This window comes from Eleginops maclovinus, chromosome 19, assembly GCF_036324505.1.
Source record: "Eleginops maclovinus isolate JMC-PN-2008 ecotype Puerto Natales chromosome 19, JC_Emac_rtc_rv5, whole genome shotgun sequence".
Classification (NCBI taxonomy): Eukaryota; Metazoa; Chordata; class Actinopteri; order Perciformes; family Eleginopidae; genus Eleginops; species Eleginops maclovinus.
In genome coordinates, this window is record NC_086367.1 from 2913281 (window position 1) to 2936153 (window position 22873).

General features: G+C 41.7%; 2 protein-coding genes across 2 annotated transcripts in view; both read right to left on the reverse strand.

Moving 5' to 3' along the window:
• Window positions 1-3056, reverse strand: part of bach2a (BTB and CNC homology 1, basic leucine zipper transcription factor 2a) — a 40872-nt gene extending 37816 nt beyond the window's left edge. The window contains exon 1 of the mRNA XM_063909603.1: window positions 2862-3056. The gene's annotated coding sequence lies outside the window, so the exon portion shown is untranslated. The remainder of the gene's footprint in view (window positions 1-2861) is intronic.
• A 3459-nt stretch (window positions 3057-6515) lies between these two features.
• LOC134881884 (mitogen-activated protein kinase kinase kinase 7-like) lies at window positions 6516-22803 on the reverse strand. The gene is made up of 14 exons (XM_063909473.1): window positions 22481-22803; window positions 20442-20552; window positions 20037-20102; window positions 19331-19376; window positions 18947-19085; window positions 17926-18050; window positions 17068-17196; window positions 16114-16244; window positions 15061-15145; window positions 13868-13998; window positions 13650-13788; window positions 10368-10429; window positions 9491-9606; window positions 6516-7979 (listed from the first exon to the last, which is right to left on the reverse strand). The coding sequence occupies exons 1-14, from the start codon at window positions 22544-22546 to the stop codon at window positions 7808-7810; spliced, it is 1518 nt and encodes a 505-aa protein (XP_063765543.1). The 5' UTR covers window positions 22547-22803; the 3' UTR covers window positions 6516-7807.
• Window positions 22804-22873: the final 70 nt, after the last annotated feature.

The following is a 22873-nucleotide window of genomic DNA, read 5'->3' on the forward strand; positions in this document are numbered from 1 at the left end:
AGTGGGCAGGAATGTTCTCCTGTACCTGTCCTTGTGACAGCGGAGCTGGAGCTGTCTGTTGGAGAAGGAGCTTATAGTCTTGGGTATGATTTCTAACGATTGGTGTGACTCTGAACAGGACTGTCTCTTAAAAATAATATCAGCTGATGGCCAAATGCATAGATCCCAGAAGGTTTGAATTTGGTTTAAAAAATACATCTGGCAGATTATAATACAATGTAAAGAATAAATTACAACTCAGTGTTGCAGGATTAAGTCCTAAAAAACGGGGGGGGGAAATTGTCAGGATTTTCCACTTCTGGTTCCGTTCAAAGTCAATGTTTTTTTTAGATTAGAGGTCTGATATAAGGTCTGTGGTCTCTCAAAGATAAAATATAGTTAATAACCTACGAGAGCTTCAATGTGTCATAAAAATGGTGGTCGCTACGAGTGACCTAATGAGGCTATAAAACATCATCACTCCAAACATTAGCCACCTTTAGCTTAGCAGCTGTGGCGTGAAGTCATGTGACTTGATGTAGTTTGTTTATAGGCCAACATTTTTACTTTACGCTTTACACACAAAAAAAAGTCAACACTGCACCACTATAATCTATATTTTAGAATGCCCCACTTCTTCATTTTGAAATACAAACATGGGTAAACACACTACAGTAAGATTTTTTTTTTTAAAGTTATGACTGTAATTTGAAATTGTATAGATCCAGAGGTGAAATACTGCATCCTATGTCTTTGGAGGAGGTGGCTCGGAACTCCACATTGCACCTTTAAGTTTCAGTCTCGGCCCCCCAAAGGGAAAAACTTTGAGCAATCATGCTAAATCCACATCCAAACACACACAATATGTCATAATTATTAATAATGCATGATGATTTATCAAATTAAAACCATTAGCCTATGCGAATTGTGTGTTTTTTATTCTTATTTTGGTGTCATCCATTGTCAGTATCAAGAGCAAATTGATGTACTGTTTGTGGTGTTTTTCTATCTACATTTGTACCCATGATTAGATTGATTTCCAACAGCCTTACTTTATATTAAAAAACATAGAAAAATCTGTGCAGCAGAAGCAAAGACTTAAAACAAGATAAACACATTAGTCCTTTGTATGGTTCCAAAATGCTGTGTCATATGCCTCCCATAATGCACCACAATATCATCTTTGGTGTTTTTGTTCCCAGCAATGTAAATGTCTCACCCCCCATTGTAACGTGTGTTCTCTGTGATGAATCTGCAGGACTAGGCATGGATAACACTGATGATATGTTGTGTTATTATAGTTATGTGTTTACCGAAGCTCCACAGAACACATTACACTGTAAGGGTAAACTGAGCCCTGTATCAGCTGAGTCTCCCTTTAATACTCCTGCAGTGAATGGTGTCCATGCTATGATTATAACTGGGCTAATCAGTATGCAATCTACATCAAAGCAGGAGAGAGATATCACTCTCTGCTCAACATCACTGAGTGGAAGTGGAGTAGTAAATATTTCATTGGCCTCAGTCACCTCTCATCTGCTCAATTCAGCAACTGAACTGTATGTAACCCCCCCAAACACACCCCAGTGCTTATACAGTGATGCTGCTGTTCCCCGTTAGCACAGAGGCGGAGGATGGAAGAGCGCAGAGAGCTTTGTAGGAAAGATGACAAAGAGCTAATCTGTTCACTTCTGAGGCATGTTTACTACGGCACTCACTCCATATCTGATCTTAACAGAGTCAGCGGTTGAGTGTTAATTGAATAGCAGCGTGTTTATAAGTAGGCCTATTACATATAGTACAATTAACCTCAGTAATTCATATTTTATACATTTAAGGTTGCGAGTTGTCATGTGGGTGAAGGGAAATAGTACTGCCGGTTTTGACATAAAATGATATTTCTCATAGTACGCATATTAAGATATATTCCATACTGGAATTCGTGTTTATCCCAAGGAGGCTGTTTACTGAAGCGGCCGTTCAGCGGCAGAGGGCGGGAATAAGGGGGTGGGAGGCTGGGTCCTTTGTCCCTCTGCAGCCCCTTCCTCCCCCAGCATGACAGCAGCGCGAACCCCCGTTGGGGCTCTCCCGTGCAAAACATGTGCCCCTGTTTATGTTCCATTTATTGGGATTTATGTCACAAGTGCAATGTCGACAGTTTAAGAATGACAAAGGGCATTTATGAAGACCGGCAAGTTATTTCTAGAACAAACAGGTCTGCCAGAATGACACAAACACGGCTCCTCTCTGCACAAGGCACAATAACAGCGGCTACAATCAATATTCTTTCTTAGAAAAAGCGAGGAATGTGTTTTTGTCCTATGATTTATTAGGGTAAACAGGTGCATTTAGCTTACGGACAGTGAAGAAATGGGCATACAGAGGGGAGGACACACGGTAAATGGTCCCGGGCGGGATTCGTACCCGGGTCATCCGCACAGGTCCAAACCCCGGGATATGATCTACCAACTAAGATATACGAGAAATAAAGATTTGTTTAAACCACATGAGCAGCTAGCCGCTAAGCGAAACCCTCCGAAGACACAAAGCACTTTGTTTGGGCTCTACTTTCCCGACGTAACACCGAGGCGAGGAGGAACACGTTTCTGTGGGAAACACAGTCAGGCACCTAGCTTACACCCGCAGCATCCCTGCTAACCTGCGGGAACAGCACCGCGGTGTCAGGTACTCACTGCAACAACACACACCGTGCTTAAACCGACTGCTAAACAGCGTTACTACAACACAAACAAGAGAGGAACAACAGCGCGGGCAGACAGATTAGTAGTAGCAAATCCGAGGCTGACAAGGGGCTCCCGTAGTCTGCTCTACTCTGCCGTAGTAAAGCTCAATGGTTGCTTATTATGCTGGCAGCGACTTACCCCTTTTCCCTGCTCGTCTGCGTTCAGCTCCTCAGAAATAAGTCCACATTGTTGTGTCCCCGCAGCCCTCCAACAGCCGAAACCGCTGATTTTAAAGCACCGTAGGCATCAGTTGGAGTGTACAAGGGTCTCCCGTGAGTGTGAGTGTGTGAGGATGAAACGCCTTTCCTCCTCTAGGAGCTGCATTGTTGACATTGTCTTGCTGACGTCATGCTGGCCCTCATTCACAACAACGGCCGAGCCCCCCTGCTCTACGGTGGTGTGCCCCCCCCCCCCTCCGTTCTACGGTGATGCAGCCTTCTGCTTTACTGTGATGTAGCTTTGTGTTTTATTGTGATAAAGCCCCCTGCTCTACTATGATGGAGCCCCATACTCTGCGTCTCTGTAGCCCTCCTGCTTTATGGTGATAAAGCCCCCTGCCCTGACTCCATGCTGAAAGACTGCTATAGCCTACTCTTACACATTTTATCCCCCGGACAGATATGTGGGGGTTGGGTTGCACATGATCATTTGAAATATGCAGCGTGAAGCTAAACATGAATAGACCTTTTTGTCATCTGGCTCTCATTCATAAAGACGTAAACAAAATTAATGCAAGCACAACCTTTAAACCCAAGTAGGGACGCACTTTCTTAAGTCAGGAAATTATAAAGTGCTGCTGAACTAACTGATTCCAACATTTAATTGATCATTATGAAATGCATCTATATTTAATGGGCCAGTATAAGCCTTTATTTAGCTGTGCAGTGATGACGTATTTGTCTAAGGGCTCCCTCAACAAAAAGCCAATGGGATTTTTCAATTGGATTTCCACATTTTGGAGAGTGGCAAACACAGGTTTAAAATGCTTACGTGTTTTGTTCAGCAGGATATCCTCAACATATTAACACAACTTTAATGCTTTTTTAAAGTGTAAATGCGATCTCCAGAAGTAAAAAGCTAAGTTACGATCCTTTTGTTAGCCGAACGTTAGGTACTACATCACCTTGCAAGCAAAGCGTAGCTATTTGCCATTTTTATGACACGTAGACGCTTCAGACGTTCACAAAATGGGAAAGCATTAAGATGATTTTTTTCAGGCATCGAACCAAAAACACTTTTTTACAACGTTAACTTCAGGACCGGAAATTGTCAAAATACTAACCGATTTCCTGGTCTGAGGACTCATTCCTGCACCACAGTATTGGAGAGATAGTTTTGAAAGGGAGAGATATACGGGATGACCTGAACAGAGAGAGATTGCAGGATCGATTTGAACTTGGACCCCCACAGCAGGAACTGAGCCCATGTACATGGACCACCCCACCAATCCAATGTCGAACTGTTTAATAGCCAAAAGAGTACATGTAAACATTGGGATAGTAACTGAACCCACGAGGCATTTACATCATATTAAATCATACTGTCAAACAGACAAACATTAATGGGATCAAGTCGTTCCTGTGAATGAAAATCAAACCAAATGTATTTGAAGGTTTGATGTGTGCTGTGTCCAATCCGAACGGGACAGAAGGTACGATACGGTTTCTAATACAGAGTGTAATCCCGAGGGAGCTGGCAGAGCTGCTACATTTTATCAGTTTGCCACAGACAGCCACCTCTTGGGCCTCATTCTGAGCGGCTGGATCCAGATCAGCCCACATTCTCAATGTCAAGATGTTATAAATAGCCAGAACTGATTTGTACAGCTCCTCTGGCAGCTCAGATCAGCTCAGCGGGGGACGTGATGTTCTCAGCCATGGATCCATGGGTAGTCTGAGAGGGGAGCAATGACAAAGAAAAGGCGAACCTACACCTCGGAGGATACGTCGATACAGAAACATGTGTGTTTGCGTCACCAAATATTAGTTTACATAACAGTGGTACTGTATAATGCTGTGTACACTGCTATATGATAGTCAATGATGGAAAGTGTGGGGGGAAAGTACACCTACTCAAGTACCATGCATGTTGTACGTCTGTTTTTTACCTGTAAAATAACAATGAAGGATTCTATTCTATTCTGAAGTAATATTTTCACATTTGTACTTTACTTGATTATATCGAGGTACATTTTGTAGTTGTCACTCTACTAGTTATTTAACACTCAGAGTGACTGTTTACATAAGAAAAAACATCAGATATGATGCAATACTTTAGGTGACTACTAATCCACCTGTATTTTATTTCACTAAAATTGGCTCTGCATTGACAAACTACGATAAAATATTTGTTAGCAACAAAAACTGGATAATACAAAAACCATAATAATATCATATTGTCAATAGTGCCATTTTGAGAAAGAGAGGGTGAGCCAGGAAGGGATTTTTTTCCTGTCGACCGCACTTGCAATCATATACAGAACTTTATATTGAGGTAACTAGAACTAATTATATTTGTCGTTTTTTTTTTTGAAGAATACAAGGTCATAAAGGAGTGAATCGTATTTCTTTTTTGTTCCACCCATGTTTAAACCATGCAGATTATTTTGGACTACATACAGCCACTATAGTTCCCTAAATTCAATACCAAGTTCTGACTAGAAGGAGGTGATCCAGATCCAGAAAGGCAGATGAAGCGGCTGTCTGTGTACTCACATCATAACAGGGGGCGATGGGTTCAAATTCAGTCCAATGGTGCGCGTGTGTGTGTGTGTGTGTGTGTGTGTGTGTGTGTGTGTGTGTGTGTGTGTGTGTGTGTGAAACCAAATTAGCACAGAGCCTGTAAACTGTTGTTGAAGGTAGTACATGGATCTATAAAAAACCCTGCATCACTATGGCAACTGAAGCCTCACATTCACATGGATCCAGCTCAGGACTCCAGCTCCATCAGTGAGCTGTACTGTAGCTGATGGGGTGAGAGGGGGCTTTTGGGACAAATCGTTTCACCTCATTTGTTTCTCAATTTAACCACAAATCAAAGCAATACTCTCAACGTACACGTGTCCCTTTTCAATTAACTGATCGGTTTGAAAATGTATATTAAAAAGAGCATGAAAACATACATTTTTGCCAACATTTCCTGTAAAATAATTGAAAGATGAGCTGTGAGATCAGTTAGTGAATGCACGGTCTACGATCACCTATGATCCTGCTCATGTTCAGGGTCGCATCTCTTTTCACCCTCTGTCTGAAACCAGAGCCCAGTCTGCTCTGATTGGTTAGCTGGCCGGCCCTGCTGTGATTTGTCAACCGCTTTAAGATGTCCCGCTGCTTAGCCAATATGTTGAAGAGCTAGCCATTAGAAGTGAGTGTTACATAGTGATGTCACTATGTTCTGGAAGTAAACAAAGGAGTCCAATGGAGGCGTTTCAGGCGCGGGGGTGGGGGGTCATTACAGTTTACCTTGATGTGCCCTATTGTGGAGCTTCACAACACACAATCTGCCTTATTGTGCGAATAGATGACCTTTTATGGATCCAAAAAAACATATTCATAATATTTGTCGAATGGCAAGAGAGGTGGGATGGGTTGGGGTGGAGTGGTTAATCGTCTTCCTGCCCTTACTTCTTTTTCTGTATTTACATTTGTACATGTTTTTGTATGTCTGTGTCACCCAGTATTACTTGTACATTTAATAAAAAGTCGGTCACAAAAAATAAATAATCTGCCTTAAAATAGAGCTGTGAATTTGCAGTAAAATCCATATTTTAAATCAGGACAAATGACAACATCGTACAAACCTTGTTTTTACTTTCTAAAAGCATATATTGCAGTATGTACATTTTTGAAAATCACATGACAAATGTTTTATAAAATAAATTGAGATGAAAAAAAAATGAACTGTACAGGAACAATCCTTAGGCACCGTCTGAAGAAATGCATTAAAAACAACAATCCATCCCATAGTAACCCACGGTCAGTGAAAGCACCAAGTGAGACTCAAACACGTGCTTTCTTTCACCCAAATAAGTGCAGTGCAGAATAATGTTAATATAATTCCGTGAAATATAACTGTGTGTAAAAAGAAAGTTAAGCAGATATAGAATGTGTGTCTGGTTCATTATTCTACAGATATTTCCATTTCAAACAGCCGCTAACAAAGCCCTCCTCTGGCTCTGAGGCAGCGCGTCTCTGGAGCAGAAAGCCTTTGGTAAGTCTTGTATTCACAGTAAAATTGGTTTAAAATGATACGGCCCACTCTTTCCCCTTCCTCTTTTCCTCAAACAATACAACGGGTGTGATAAACTGAATATAGAAAAGTAAGAATTTACAAATTATTACTTTTTTCAAAAAAATTACACCAAAGTAACACTCACTGGCTATAAGGCAATCCCCCCCCCCCTCATCCCATGACACCTTTGGGTCCATTTCAGAGTTCATGTGGGTGTCCTTGGTCCCAGCATACCAACACCAACGTAAAATATTCAAATGAACATTCAATTTCATGGTTAGAAATGTACCGAGTCCCCGACGTGGACGTAGAAGCTACTTTAGTTTAAATGTCATATGATCTAAGAAGAACAACAGATGCTCATGTTTCTTTTAAAGTCAAACTGAAAATATTGTAAATGTTTGCCTTGCACATAAGATCAAAATACCAACAGGAAATATTGAAGTGAACAATTCTTTTTTTATGGTCATAACATGAACGTAGGCCCAGACATGGACGTAGTAGCTTCTTATGTTTAAAAGTCATCAACTAAAAAAACTAAAACATTCTGTTTCTTTTAAAGTCAAACTGAAATTATTGTAAATACTTGCTTTGAACATGATATCAGAATTGTTGCTTTTTAAAATAGGGTGTGTAACTTATTTCCTGTAGTGACACCTTTTACGTTGGTGTTCTCAAGTTGGAGCGCACTTTCGAAACTGATTTAAAACTAAAACCGTCCTAAAAGTGGGAGTCTTTTTGAGCCAGTGTTGGACCCACCTCGTTATACTTTCTTTGATGCATTAACGGGCTTCCCTACTGTATGCTCAGTTCATGGAGTGAGTCCTCTCATTGGTAGGCAGAGGAGGCATGTCCTAGCTGTGCTGCTGGTTCTGGCTGTGGTTCAGGCTCAGTTTGCCCCTCAGGGTCTGGCTGTAGGCGGACAGGCTGCTGTTGTCCTCCAGCAGCTTGCCGTGCTCCTGGATGAGTCGAGATGAAGTCTGCTGCTCCCTCTGCTCCTGCTCCAGCTCCGACATCAGGATCTCTCTGCACACAGGGAACAGCACACTCCGTTACTCACAGTTAATCTGACTGTCACCTTTGGATCCTTTCTGGATCACTTTCAACACGTACAGACAGCACGGAGTTCTGTATATAACATGAAGCGTGCAACGTCACGTACTCGGTCTTGGAGAAGGTGCTGAGTCTCAAAGGACAACACCAACAGTTCTGGAAATACGCTTACCTTCTTTGTTTTGCTTTCGTCATCTCAGTGACATGAGAAGTCAGGGCTACTTAGCTAAGCATAGCTTAAACCATGCACAAACATAGAAAAACTTTGACAGATTGTAACACACTGTTTTCCCCTGATTCCAGTGTATATATGCTAAGCTAGGCTAACAACAGCCAGACTACAGGACTGTCATAAAAAGTATTTTTGGTTGATGAAGGTTTCTAACAAAGGGAAATTACCCAGAAGTACTTCCATGTCAGCCATGATAAGAGCCGTTTGAATTCTCTAGATGATAAGGAAAGGAGCTAAAATGCTCCTTTGCCACCTCCTTTAGCTAACGATACACAGGACCCTCCTTTGTGAAAGGAACGGAGATTATGCTGTTCCACAATGCCTTTCAGCCGCAACATTTAACATGCGACAACATGTTAACTGAACAACCGATTGTGACTGAAGACAGCAGATCATGAACGTTATGGTGCTTTGACTGATTTTTCTGACAGCAAACACCACAAGGACTACACAGACATGTTTGGAACTACATTTCTTTGCCTCATTTGGCTTTCTTCATCTCAGTAACATAAGAAGTTAAGGCTGCTTAGCTTAGCATGGAATAGAGACCAGAAGTAGCAGGAAACAGCTAGCCTGGCTAGCCTAAAAGATCCATCCAATCCATGCACAAAAAGAAATGTAAAATTACAACAAGAGTTGCGTAATGTTTCCCCCTGCTTCCAATCTTTATGCTAAGCTAGGCTAACAACGTCCTGACTCCAGCTCTGTACTTAAAGAGTTATCTCAATTTTCTCATCTCACTCTAATAATCAAGCAAATAATTCTCACTGGTGCAGTCACATGATACGTACAGCTGACTCACTGATTGATCAGCAGAGATAGTGAGTGTTTGTTTCAACTCTTTACAAGGACTGCACAATTTGGAAAAACAAAAAGTGATTATTTTGATTGACATTACCATTGCCATATAGAAGAGTTGATCAATATATTTTAATGATCGTAGTGTTTGAGTTGATATGTACCAAGCAAATACATTTGATGTCTATGGAATATGATTTGTAGGCCTGGATATCTTTGTAGCTCAATAACACTTGATTTTAAATGATATTTTAACTCATATTTAGCATGTATCAAATACTGTTCTTCCTTCAGTTTGAATCTTGAACTAGTTCACAGTTCAATTTGGATCCCAGAACCCCAGCACATATGTGATCAACAAAATACACTGTATTGTTAACACAGATGGATGGATTTAATCATATTTTAAAATATATACAGTTACAAAATCAAGCTATAGCAGGTGTGGACTTACTTCTTGAGGAGGAGCTGAGTGATCTCTGACTGGACTTTCAGATACTCCTGAGCCATGCTGATGTGCTGCTCGAACACCGCCATGGACTCTTTGGAGTTAGGACAGGGAGCCAGGGGCTGAAACACAGGGACGGATCGCTGATCAACACAATGATCCATAGTCGGGACAACATCACTACCATCAACAAGGGTTACATGTGAGGAACACTATGCAAAGCTTAGGTAGAGACAAAGCAAATACTGTGTTTAAGCCGAGCGCAAACTCATAAACTCACCAACTCTACACTTTTAAAACTGCTACGGAACTATGCTGTTATTCATCGCACTTATAGCGCTCTTTCACAGTGCTCAAAGATATGGGAAATGTTGAGTTTTGAGGGAACTCTTCGTCAAAGTGTTGGCGTTTCATGGTCCAGGATGATACCAAGGTGACAGATGGGAAAGGGGGGGTTGACAATGAAGCTGTGGATGGTAAGGGGTGTTCCTGTTAGGGGTGGGTTGGTGAGTTTGGACGAATGATGACGATTTAAGATCTGTTGCAGTTGATTTTGAGAACATTGAGATGCACCGAGTGGCTGTATTTGTGGAGCGGTGAAGGTAAGTGTCATCAGCGTAACAATGAAACATGGGGACATGGTGTAAATGATAAAAACAAGCCAGAAATATGCATTTTAGAATGTATCCAAATTAGTGAATTATCCGGTAAACCCTGCCTGTTTCTGATCCGGCATGAACAAAAATAATTCTAAGGGTGATCATGTTGAGAGGAAGGGAAAAGTGGACTTAAGAGCAAGTGGAATGGTTTCAGAACATCCACATAACACTAACTGTCTTTGTTACATGGTCTGTAGTGGAAGGGTTTTTCATTTTCATCTCACCTGTAGCTGGTGATCCAGTTTCAGGTAGGCCAGGGGAATGGCGCCGTCTAAACCATTGGTAGCTACACACACACACACACACACACACACACACACACACACACACACACACACACACACACACACACACACACACACACACACACACACACACACACACACACACACACACACACACACACACACACACACACACACACACACACACACACACACACACACACACACACACACACACACACACACACACACACACACACACACACACACACACACACACACACACACACACACAGTGAAGCAGCTTACTGACACACATACTGCACTGTGATGCCCCTTAGTGGTGCATTGTGGGGCGTACAACACAAAGCTCTGAGTGGAGTCATCCTGATAAAGAAGGACTATATGTAAAGTTATTTGTCAGTTACTAAAATGTATTCCAGGTCTTTAATATGCATCAGGCTTGGATTACATACATTGGTGGAGTATAGACGGTGTATACTGAGCTTCAATGCTTCCTTTGCGATTTTCTTTGGCCTAGGATAAACTGGACCCTCCTCTACTAAAGAAAAGGAGCAGTCCCACAGTCCCATGTGGGTGCAACATTTAAACTGTTGCACCATTTGTCCAGAAACAATCGACAGACAAACGCAGATCGTGGAAGATTCTGTGCTTATTAAGCAGTTTAAATGTTATGCCATATCTTGTTAGGGGGCTAGTACGTTTTAAACTTTCAACAATATGTTAAACTACATGGCGAACTATGAACGCTAATTTAATTACTGTAAAATAAACCAATAAAGTCAACATTTAACATACATACAGCTCCGGAAAAAATTAAGAGACCACTTCAGCATTACCCTTTTCTCTTGTACTGTTTATACATTTGTCTTTGAGTTCAAAGATTTTTTTCATTGTATTCTATAAACTACTGACAACATTTCTCTGTGTTGGAATTCAACAGACACTGGAATGGCTGCCATACATGTAGAGATAAAGATTTAAGAAACATTTGGAGTGGTCCCTTCCCTTTTTTCAGAGCTGTATAAACATACAGTATCTTACAAAAGTGAGTACACCCCTCACATTTTTGTAAATATTGTATTATATCTTTTCATGGGACAACACTGAAGATATGACACTTTGACACAATGTAAAGTAGTCAGTGTACAGCTTGTATAACAGCGTACATTTGCTGTGCCCTCAAAATAACTCAACACACAGCCATCAATGTCTAAACCGCTGGCAACAAAAGTGAGTACACCCCTAAGTGAAAATGTTCAAATTGTGCCCAATTATTTTCCCTCCCCGGTGTCATGTGACTCGTTAGTGTTACAAAATATCAGGTGTATTAAATTTGGTGTTATCGCTCTCACACTCTCTCATGCTGGTTACTGGAAGTGCAACATGGCACCTCATGGCAAAGAACTCTCTGAGGATCTGAAAAAAAGAGCTGTTGCTCTACATAAAGATGGCCTAGGCTATAAGAACATTGCCAACACCCTGAAACTGAGCTGCAGCACGGTGGCCAAGACCATACAGCGGTTTAACAGGACAGGTTCCACTCAGAACAGGCCTCGCCATGGTCCACCAAAGAAGTTGAGTGCACGTGCTCAGCGTCATATCCAGAGGTTGTCTCTTGAAAGTAGACGTATGACTGCTGCCAGCATTGCTGCAGAGGATAAAGGGGTGGGGTCAGTCTGTCAGTGCTCAGACCATACAGCGCACACTGTATCAAATTGGTCTGCATGGCTGTCGTCCCAGAAAGAAGCCTCTTCTAAAGATGATGCACAAGAAACCCGCAAATAGTTTGCTGAAGACAAGCAGACTGAGGACATGGATTACTGGAACCATGTCCTGTGGTCTGATGAGACCCAGTTAAACTGATTTGGTTCAGATGGTGTCAAGCGTGTGTGGCAACCAGGTGAGGAGTACAAAGACAAGTGTCTCTTGCCTACAGTCAAGCATGGTGGTGGGAGTGTCCTGGTTTGGGGCTGCATGAGTGCTGCCAGCTGGGGGGAGCTACAGTTCATTGAGGGAACCATGAATGCCAACATGTACTGTGACATACTGAAGCAGAGCATGATCCCCTCCCTTTGGAAACTGGGCCGCAGGGCAGTATTCCAACATGATAGCGACCCCAAACACACCTTCCAATATGACCACGGATGTGCTAAAGAAACTGAGGGTAAAGGTGATGGACTGGCCAAGCATTTCTCCAGACCTAAACCCTATTGAGCGTCTGTGTGGCATCCTCAAACGGAAGGTGGAGGAGCGCAAGTCTCTAACATTCACCAGCTCCATGATGTCGTCATGGAGGAGTGGAAGAGGATTCCAGTGGCAGCCTGTGAAGCTCTAGTGAACTCTATGCCCTAGAACGTTAAGGCAGTTCTGGAAAATAATGGTGGCCTCACAAAATATTGACACTTTGAGCACAATTTGAACATTTCACTTAGGGGTGTACTCACATTTGTTGCCAGCGGTTTAAACATTAATGGCTGTGTGTTAAGTTATTGAGTGCACAGCAAATGTACACTGTTATACAAGCTGTACACTGACTACTTTACAGCGTGTCAAAGTGTCATATCTTCAGTGTTGTCCCATGAAAAGATATGATAACATATTTACAAAAATGTGAGGGGTGTACTCACTTTTGTGAGACACTGTATATATTTGTTTATTCAACTGGTTAAATATTGATATTAGTGGTAGATTTGTAGGCTTACCAAGTCATGCATATATTAAGTATTATATATACAAATATTTTCATCCAATCATACTAACTGGGATTCTTGTTGAAGTTGAATGCAAGCAACCATTTCCTTTCACCTTCCTTTTTTATTTGAATGCAGATCTTTAGGAATGAAGAATTTATGTGTCACTGTTGTTTACGTTTATAAAGCTTGCATGAAACAATATGATAAGTATCTAGATGTGCTTAAAGTACTCATCTATGGAAAATTGTATTTTTCCAGTGGTAACATCCACTGGCACATCATAAGGGTGTCTACTGATGTCAGTGCAGTCTCTTTTGTCCTGATTTACATCTTTCCTTAACCCCATGACATTTCTCCCTGAGGTTAAGGAATAGTGGTTAGGAAAAGATATAGGATTTGATTTATTTTACTATTTGACGCAGCTCTGATCAAATATTCTCTCCAACTCTGTGTTTTCATTCCGGATGCAAATATTTGTGTCTATTTTGATGTAAAACTTGGTACAACACTGTGATTGTGTTCACTACAGACTGTCTGATGCCCCTATTTAAACAATATCACCTACCTGTGGGACTAAATGTCCTCCTCAGCTCTGACTGGCTGCTGGTAGTCACAGGGCTAGTAGAGTGTGGGGGGCTTTGGGAGCGTCCCGGCTGACTTTCCACACTAGACACCCTGGACGGACCGGGACGTAGTGTGGTTGTCTGAAAGGGAGGAGAGAGGTTGAGACCAGGATGAAAGCGAGAGAGTGATGCGGTGACATCACTGTGTGCGCGCTCTTACCTTGGAGGGTTTGAACTGCAGGGGGAATTTGGCCTCGAAGCTTTTCAGGGTCTCATCTCTGCCCACTGAGTTCCTGTGCTCTGCGTTTTCATCACTGCGGTTACTGTTCATGGTGTAGTCTGCGTACGAGCCTGCAACCAGCAAAGGGGATCAGGAAACAATTCACATTGCAATGGCTGAGGTGTGTGTGTGTGTGTGTGTGTGTGTGTGTGTGTGTGTGTGTGTGTGTGTGTGTGTGTGTGTGTGTGTGTGTGTGTGTGTTTCCGAGTTTGATTATCTGACAGGAAGTGCAAATGCAATGCATGAAATTATTTGGATCAGCTGTTCTGTAGAAAACTACCTCCATCAACTTGCCAGAGGTCAATTCCGGTTGTGAGCTGGTGTTGGATCACCAAACACCATTCAAATAATACGGAAAATAACAATGGCTTCAGTTTTCTCGACCAAATTTAATAATAATTACATCGACCATCTTTTTCTGAATCTGCCCAAGTATTTCCTGTAATTTGGTAAACACACAATTGACCAAAGTATTACTCTGTGGGTAACCCTCGTGTTTCTCAGGAACTGGAAAGCAGTCTGGGAAAACTGACATCCTTTTCACTAACAGCACTTCAACACCACTCAGCACTTTCTTCATTACTGTGGTGTCTTCCTGATTTGAGCAGCTTCTCCATCATCATCATCACTCCATCTGAACTTGGCATCATATTGATTTCAGATCCTCCTCTACCACTTTCTACCTGAAGGATTAAAGTTAGCCAAGCATTCCACGTTGTCGAGCATAGAGCTTTCTCATCCTATGAGTAAATACATAAATGGTAGGTGGACTAGGTTTTAACAGCACTTTTCCAGTCTTTGCAACCCCTTACAGTGCTTTTACCCATACACACACATTCATATAAAGACAGAGGCTGCCTTACAAGGTGCAGCTGCTCAGGGGACTTACATTCACACTCTCTTAGGGTTAGGTATCATGTCAGAGAAAACGATGACTGAGACTCTACTCCATGGCCAGCCTACAGCTACTCTACTCAAACACAAATCAGCAGAAGAGAAGGTGGTCAAAAGGTTGGAGTGAGGTCCAGTCAGTCAATTCCCCGGGAGAATAATAGATCAGTCAAAAGTCAGCCCCCTTGGCCCTTAGCTTTGCATAGCCTTGGTCTATGTGAAATACTGACAGAAGAAGTTACCTGTGCTGGTAGCTGATGAAGAGCCGCTCCGGCTGGCTGAAGACTGGTGCAGCAGCTTGAGAGGTTCATCAGAGCCTGGGAAGTACTGCAGGACCCAAACACAACAAGATTACAGGGGTCCGTAAAGAAACATTTGTGGTTCAAACAAACCATTTACACACTGAATCACAACACGGTTAGGTTATACCTTTCCTTTTCCAGAGTAAGAGCTAAGAATATCAATTACAACCTCATGTCTGTGTGTACAGAGCTTCAACATGGAAACTATTTTCTCAAGACTAGCCTGGTTCTGCTTAGGTAAGTTATCAGGTTTCAATTCCCTTCATGCCATTTCATTATGTGTTTCTGCTGCATTTGTTTCTAAATGTCTTTATTTTGTAAAGCACTTTGAATGGCTGTGTGTTGAAATGTGCTATATAAATACACTCGCCTTGCCTTCATTTCAATAATTAACTGTTAATAATTTCATTTCCTTGCTATTCAAATAATTACCCAACTAGTATTCTTTTGGGTAAATTAAATTAGTTTCCAAATATCAGTATTTGTGCTAATGTATAGTATTTAATTGTACATCTTGTAACATGTAAAATCCTTCAGCTTGCTTATCTATTTTACTATTTTTATGTCTTATTCTTTATTTGTTACGGTTATGCTCATTGTGGGAGGAGCCTGCAATTTAATATTTGAATTGCCAAAAATTGCGCTGTAGCTATCGTGCATATGAAAAATAAAGCGTCTGAATCCTTTAAATCTTATCTAATTAAAGGTTATGTTTCATGTTGATTTTCAGGTCAGATGATACAAAATAATTCTGGGTTAGGGTTAGACTTGAACCCGTACAAACGATGGTTTATCTCTACTCTTTTGCTTTGCTTCTGGTTTGTTTTTGCTTTAATATTTTTATTCCATTGCTTTTATCTTCACAGGTTACGTTTCTCACCCTGATGTGATCGCTGCTTAATTTAGAGTTCACTCTCATTAGCTCCATGACACAGCATATTCCTGGTTCACGCTGAAGATAATTATTTCGTTCCTTTATCCCGTACACACTACCTTCATGAGGTTGCTCATGGTGTTCTTCACCTCCTCCATGGAGGGTCTCTGGCTGGGTTCTTTGTCCCAGCAGCGTGTCATCAGGGTCTCTATGGGCTCCGGAAGGTCTTTGATCAGAGGGGGCCGCGTACCTGCGTCACAGAAAAAGTCAGTGAGCTGGAGGAGGTGAAAACCCCTGCTGAGGAACACTGGCTCCACCAGCAACCCCTGCTCCAGGCTCTTGTCATCTCACGCCTTGATTACTCCAACTGTTCTACCTGCGAGCGCCATCCGACCTCTACAGCTCACCCCCCCACCTCAGTTCTCCCACACTACACTGCGCCAAAGCTACCTTCCTGCCCTAATCCACTTCAAGACACTGGCCTACTGTGTAGTGAGTATACCAGGCTCTTCCTACATCCTGGCCATGGTTAATACATAGAGTCCAGCATGTGCACTTCACTTCAATCGTCTCACTCCTCCCTCACTGCGAGCCTGCCTGTTTGCTATCCTGGCTCCAATATGCTAGTTTGAGCTCCCTAATGACATCAGTACAGCAGAAAGTCTACACATCTTCTGTCTGCCAGGGAAATTCTGCAATAAACCGGTCAAAGAGCTGTCCTGCTGATGTCTTTTATCATTTGTTTCATACTCAGCTCACTCACACTGAAGGGTCTGCTTTAAAACCGTTTCTTGATACATGCTTAGTCATGAGGACACTCAGCCATGGTCACCCCTGAGTGGTCACATGGCATAGGCTCAGAACATTTCTATTTATAAGCAATATAACAGTCTGTCTCTGTACATTCATCACTTCCAATACATACTGCAGACAAAAATACTTCTGTAGGTAGCACTTACAAACGATTAGCATTTGAAAGCTAATGTACTCCTTGGTTCGATGCACTTATGGTCAGTGGCTTTGGATGAAAGCTCCAGCTGAATGAAATGTAACAGTGTGAGGATGGTGCTCACCTCTGTGCACGGCCCACATTATACAGAAGGCAGAGCCGCCGATTTCGTCAAAGGGCTTCTTGCGTGTGATGACCTCCCACAGGATGATGCCCCAGCTGAACACGTCACACTTCTCGCTGTAGTTACTGCCTGAGGAACACAAGCACAGTCACAAATGTACGATCAGTCAAATACAGGTAAACATGCAGCTGGAACTGAACTACTTTCAATCTAGAGTTGAAAACTTTTTGAGCACACATTGCTTGTCATGTGACGAGGGACCAATCCCATCCGAGGGTTATCTTTACTTCCTCATATATCAGGCTAGAGTACCGCAGAGTTTCAGTTATGTGAGCACCACGGCTAAAATGGATCACTATCAATCATGTCCTCAGTTCTCGTGTCATGACACACAGAGAAAACACTGCTGCCCCATGGACAATATTTTAAATCAGGCTTAAAACAAAACACTGGAGAAGTTCAACTGGTATGTTTGCCTGGTTATGGTCACTTAGCAACCTGCCTTAGCACCATTAAAAAAGAGAGGTAGGCCGGGAAGAACGCTGCATGTGTACGGCCTCTTGGATTGTATTTTGTATTTATTGATTACTGTGCAGTTTGCATTGCTTTCAGTCATATTATTATATGATCAGAAATACTACACCAGCTAATCATTGCCATCAAAACCTAATTGTGATACATTATACTCTCACAATTTTGAGTCACTGCACCCTGACTTGAGCCTTTGGAGAGTAGATCCATCATGATTTAGTCTAGGTTACATCTCATCTATTAAATATATAACCCCAAAAAATGTTTCTAATATGATTTTTTACAGGGATTTGAGCACATTTGGAAGTGACGGGTTTTGTATCTCACCTTCGAACACCTCGGGGGCCATCCAGGCGGCGCTGCCTTTGTTGTTGGTCATGTACGTCTGAATATCACAAGCTGTTCCAAAGTCACAGATCTTCAGCACGGTACCTCGAGCCACCAGCAGCAGACTGAAACAGCAGAGAGGACGGGGTTAAAGACCAGAAAAAAGCAGCTTTTCACAAAAGTCATGTGTGATTGATGTTCGAGTTTGGATAGTCTTTGCATATATTTGGTTATAAAACAAAGCACTTTATTCGGGCCACACAGTGACACCACAAGGTGCCTTCCTGGGAACACGAATGTCTGCACATGTCCTGCAAACTATTCAAAAGGTGCAGGGATATTTCTTTTGTTTGGTGGATGGAAGGACAGACCAATATAGAGCGGTGCAGTGATGACGTATTTGTATATGCTGACCCGGAATTTAGCATCACAAGGGCTGCCTCGACAAAAAATAATGTGATTTTTCCATTGGATTGCAGAATATTGCAGAAAATTGTATCCGTGGCAAACGCTTATGATACTGCAGGATAATCTGCCCATATTAACACCACTCTGATTTTCCGAGCATAAATGCAAGAACCACAAGTACAAAGCTTATGAACAAACTTCATCACGTTTGCATGAATTAGCATCACCACCGCTAAGCTAAAGGTGGCTAATGTTGGGTGTGTAGACATTTTGTAGTCTTATTTAGACTGCAACCACTTTTTTTTATGACTCATAAAAGCTTCAGAGATTAACCAGTGGGTATTTACTGAAGTATTTTATGTTGTTAAGCAAAACGTTTAAAATTATTGAAATTTTAAGCAGATGTTATTTCAAGCATCTAACCAAAAGAGGAACCATTAAATAAAAATAGCCATATTGCACTACTTTACTACTTTAATTCTTTGTGTCTTTAATACAGTATGATGCATTTTGCACTGTTGGAAGCCTGGGATTTGAAATGTTCATTGCTCACAACAACACTATTAGATATTGTGCATATGACCTTAGAATCTTTGAATCTTTAATGACTTACTTTGGTGGTTTGAGGTCCCGGTGGATTAGGGCCTTTGGCTTCATAGAGTGCAGGTAGGCCACCCCCTGAGCACACTGCAGACACCAGCTCATGGCGTGGGACGCTGTGTAGTGGGGCTGAGGCTCTGCATTGTGCAGCACTGGGGTTACCAGACAAAGAAGAAGGGGACGCAAAGAATAAGATAAATACGGTAGAGGAGGAGCAGTCATTTTACAGCAAATCCATGTTGGATCATCAAGAATATCATAAAAGAATAATGGAAGAAAATAATTAAACCATAATTGAAAGGAAACAAGAGTAACAGGGAGTGAGTTTCAGAAAATCCGAGGCAATATCAACGGTACATATTTCAACTAGAACATTTCATAGATCTATAGGACTTACGGTTGTATAGCGAGCCACATTCTGCGTACTCCATGACCAGACACACCTGGGAAGGACAAACAGAAATAAGGCTCATCTGGAACTTTCTCTGAGCTCAGATAAATCTACTGATACTACATGCAACCAGGCCTCCCAGAACAATTTTGAGAAAAATAACTAGTTGTAATTATTTTTGACTAGAATTGCATTGCAGTAGGATCTGCAATATAAGAGGGGAAAACACAGCATTCACAATATAATTAAAAAGTATATTCAAATGATCATGGTGTGATTTTTTAACAGGATCTGCACCAAAGAATCCCATTGGCAGGCCAGGACTTCTCCTTAACGCTGCAATAATCAATTAACACTATATGATATGGCTCATTTGAAGCTAAAGCAGTAGCACTTTAATGGTTTGGCTCATCGGAAGCTAATGCACTTTGCGTCTTTATGGTTGAATGCACTCATTGAAAGGCGCTTATGATTAAAGCCTCAGCTAAATGAAGTTTAATGTAAAAGAATGTACAAATTAAAACCTTTCATGTTCCAAAACATTTAAAATTAGGGATTTTTTCACAGCTCTGACACATGTTATCCGAAACCCTGCTGATGAGCTGTGTCATTCATTACTCTCTCCTTTACCACACATATCAAACGAGCTATTAGCGTAACTGTGTGTGTGTGTGTTTGTGTGTGTGTGTGTGTGTGCATGGTGTATACTCACAGGATTGTCACAGGAGCCATAAAGCTTAACAATGTTGGGGTGATTGACCCGGGACAGCTGGCGGAGCTGTGCACAAACAAACCACACTTATTACCGTCAACAAATGGAGCATAATTTGCAACTTTAGAACCAATAGGTGATTACCAGTGTGGACCAAAACAAAAACACTGATCCCCCCGGGAACCGAAACATGGCTGCCCACTCACTCCTACACCTCTATGGTAAAAAAAAGTGTGCTGTATGCTAACTGAGTAAAGACTGAATTCGTCCTTGTGGGATCTTCTTCTGAGATCTGTCTTCAGCAGGATGTGGAACATTCTAGGTAACTAACCAACAACAACCAATGACTGTCAGGACAGCACGAGTATCTTCAGTCAAAGTGTGGGGGTGTAGTTGTCCCAGTACCTCAACAAGGAAAGCGTTCTTCTCATTCTCACTCTCGATGGTCTTTATTGCTACATCCTGTCCTTTCCAGATGGCCTTAAAGACAACGCCAAATGTCCCTCTGCCAACAGCCTGGGGAAAAAAAAGACAATATATTACCCGGGATGCAATGCACAGGTGCTGCACTCCAGAATATTTTTGGGCTACTGATATTTTACTTGAGTATTTCTATTTCCGTACTTTATAAAACTGTTCACTTTAGTCCACTACATTTATTTGACTTGTGGAGATATTCTTTAAATAAAAACATTGTGTCTTCAAACGCTTTGTATCCATATTGACAAAACATAAAGAAAAACTCTTACTGGATACTATCATATTCTATCGCAAGCCATTAGGAGCCATTTTGCAGAAATAAGTGATCATTTTACACTTTTAGCCAATATCATATCTGTTCTTTTACTTAAGTAACATAACCTCAGGACTTCCACTGTAATGGAGTATGTGTTCAATGCATGTAAATGGTCTGCAAAGGCTAAAATCCCTGTGTTCCCTCCAGAGGGACTTTCTCTCCTACACACTCCCCCCCCGGCCTGAAACGTCTCCATTGGACTCCTTTGTTTACTTCCATGACATAATATCATCAATATGTAACACTGGTGCTTCTATATCTAGGGCTCCAACACATTGTACGTGATAGGCTAAGGGACATCTCTATTCGGTTGACAAATCCCAACAGAGCCGGCCAGCTAACCAATCAGAGCAGACTGGGCTCTGGTTTCAGACAGAGGGTGATACGAGGTGGTGAGGCACAGGCAGTATGAGAAAAATAACGAGCTTTTTGAACATTAGAGCATGGAGACATGTCCCAGGAGAGACACTACATACTGATATGAACCTGGAAATGAGCAGAATAGGCCCCCTTTAAGTTAGATCCTGAGTAGTTTTTACACCACTGCCCCTCCACATCACAAGAAGCGGTTTAACCCTTGTGTGGTGTTCAGGTCACATGGACAAGTTTTCATTTTTTACCAAAATAAAAATGATTAAGGATATGTTTTGGATATGTATAATATAAAGGGTACACGTGCTAAATTATTCTTAAGAGGTGTATTTCATAGCAAAAGACTGATACGTCCAAGTTCTATGTATGTCTATGTTTCCATTGCTGTTTCACCTTCTTCAGGGCTCTCATTATGGTAGAATAAGGGTGAAAACCAATGGGCAAAACGATAATTAAATGTTTCATCTACATTTTTCCCTAGATAAGCATGAATATGCTCTCTTATTTTTACATAGATGATGAAGTTATCGCACATATTTTTTTGTATTTTTCACGGTATATCTATATTTCATGTAAATGTTGCTTTATTTTAATGTTATAATCGTTTTCTTTAAATAGTTTTTTACAATAGTATTTTTGGTCTTTTTCTTACAATTGATATTCTTTAACTGTATTTATGTATGCATTATAAACACCAAGGCCAATTACTCATATATGTAAACCTACTCGGCAAATATATAATATATATGTATATATGGCTGGGAAATGTGATAAAGACAATATGGGTTGCTTTAAAAACCCATAAACTACACCATGTTACCTTTAACCGAACAGAACCGAAGGGTCCAATGTGAGCATAATGCAAGGGTTAACTGCTCGCACGTTTCTTCCCTTTAACGCTTTCACTTTTTACTACCTCTGCACTTTAACAAGTAGCTACACTGAGTTTATCCAGAACACATTGACGACTGCTCTGGTGCACTGGAGGCTGAGGCCTTGCCCTGCTTGTTAAAATGCTTTTAGGGGGTTTAAAGGCGGATTCTATCATGGTTGTATGTCTGCTCAGAAGTGTGTTCGCGTGTCTCTGTATTTCACGTTAAAGCTCAGTCAGTTAAAGCAGCCTGTGTGTCTTAATGCCTGTCTGTCTGCCTGTTACCTAAGTCTTGAACACAAACAGTACGTGGTTTTATTTTAGCTGCTAGTACCGGAACATTTCCCCCCGGCACCGTAGAGCTAACTAACGTTAATGCCCTCTGCTGTAGCCCAATGAGTTTACCGTTTCAACTTGGATGTCTTCATACTGGATGTCTTCAAACAGACAGCCGGCTGGAGTCTCCACCATGGCAGCGGAGCAGCGACACCCCTCAAACCGAGCCGACGGTGCTGGGGTTCCGACCGGAGCTTCTCTGCTGGTTATCGAGAGAAAAACGATTCGCTGCGATGTTTGTGGGCTCCTGTTGCTGTGAATTCAGGAAGTGGGCACCAGCAGCTCGAGCAGCACTGTTGCCTAATGAAACATCTGTGGCGCTAGTGAACGTCCCCGCACAGAGAGGCAGAAACGGTCACAAAGGAGCATTTCCCGCCCGGTACACCGTGACTGGACTGATTTAAGACTACCGAATGGATGACTTCTCAAGCTTGTGACCTGCGATGCATACTGATCATTTTA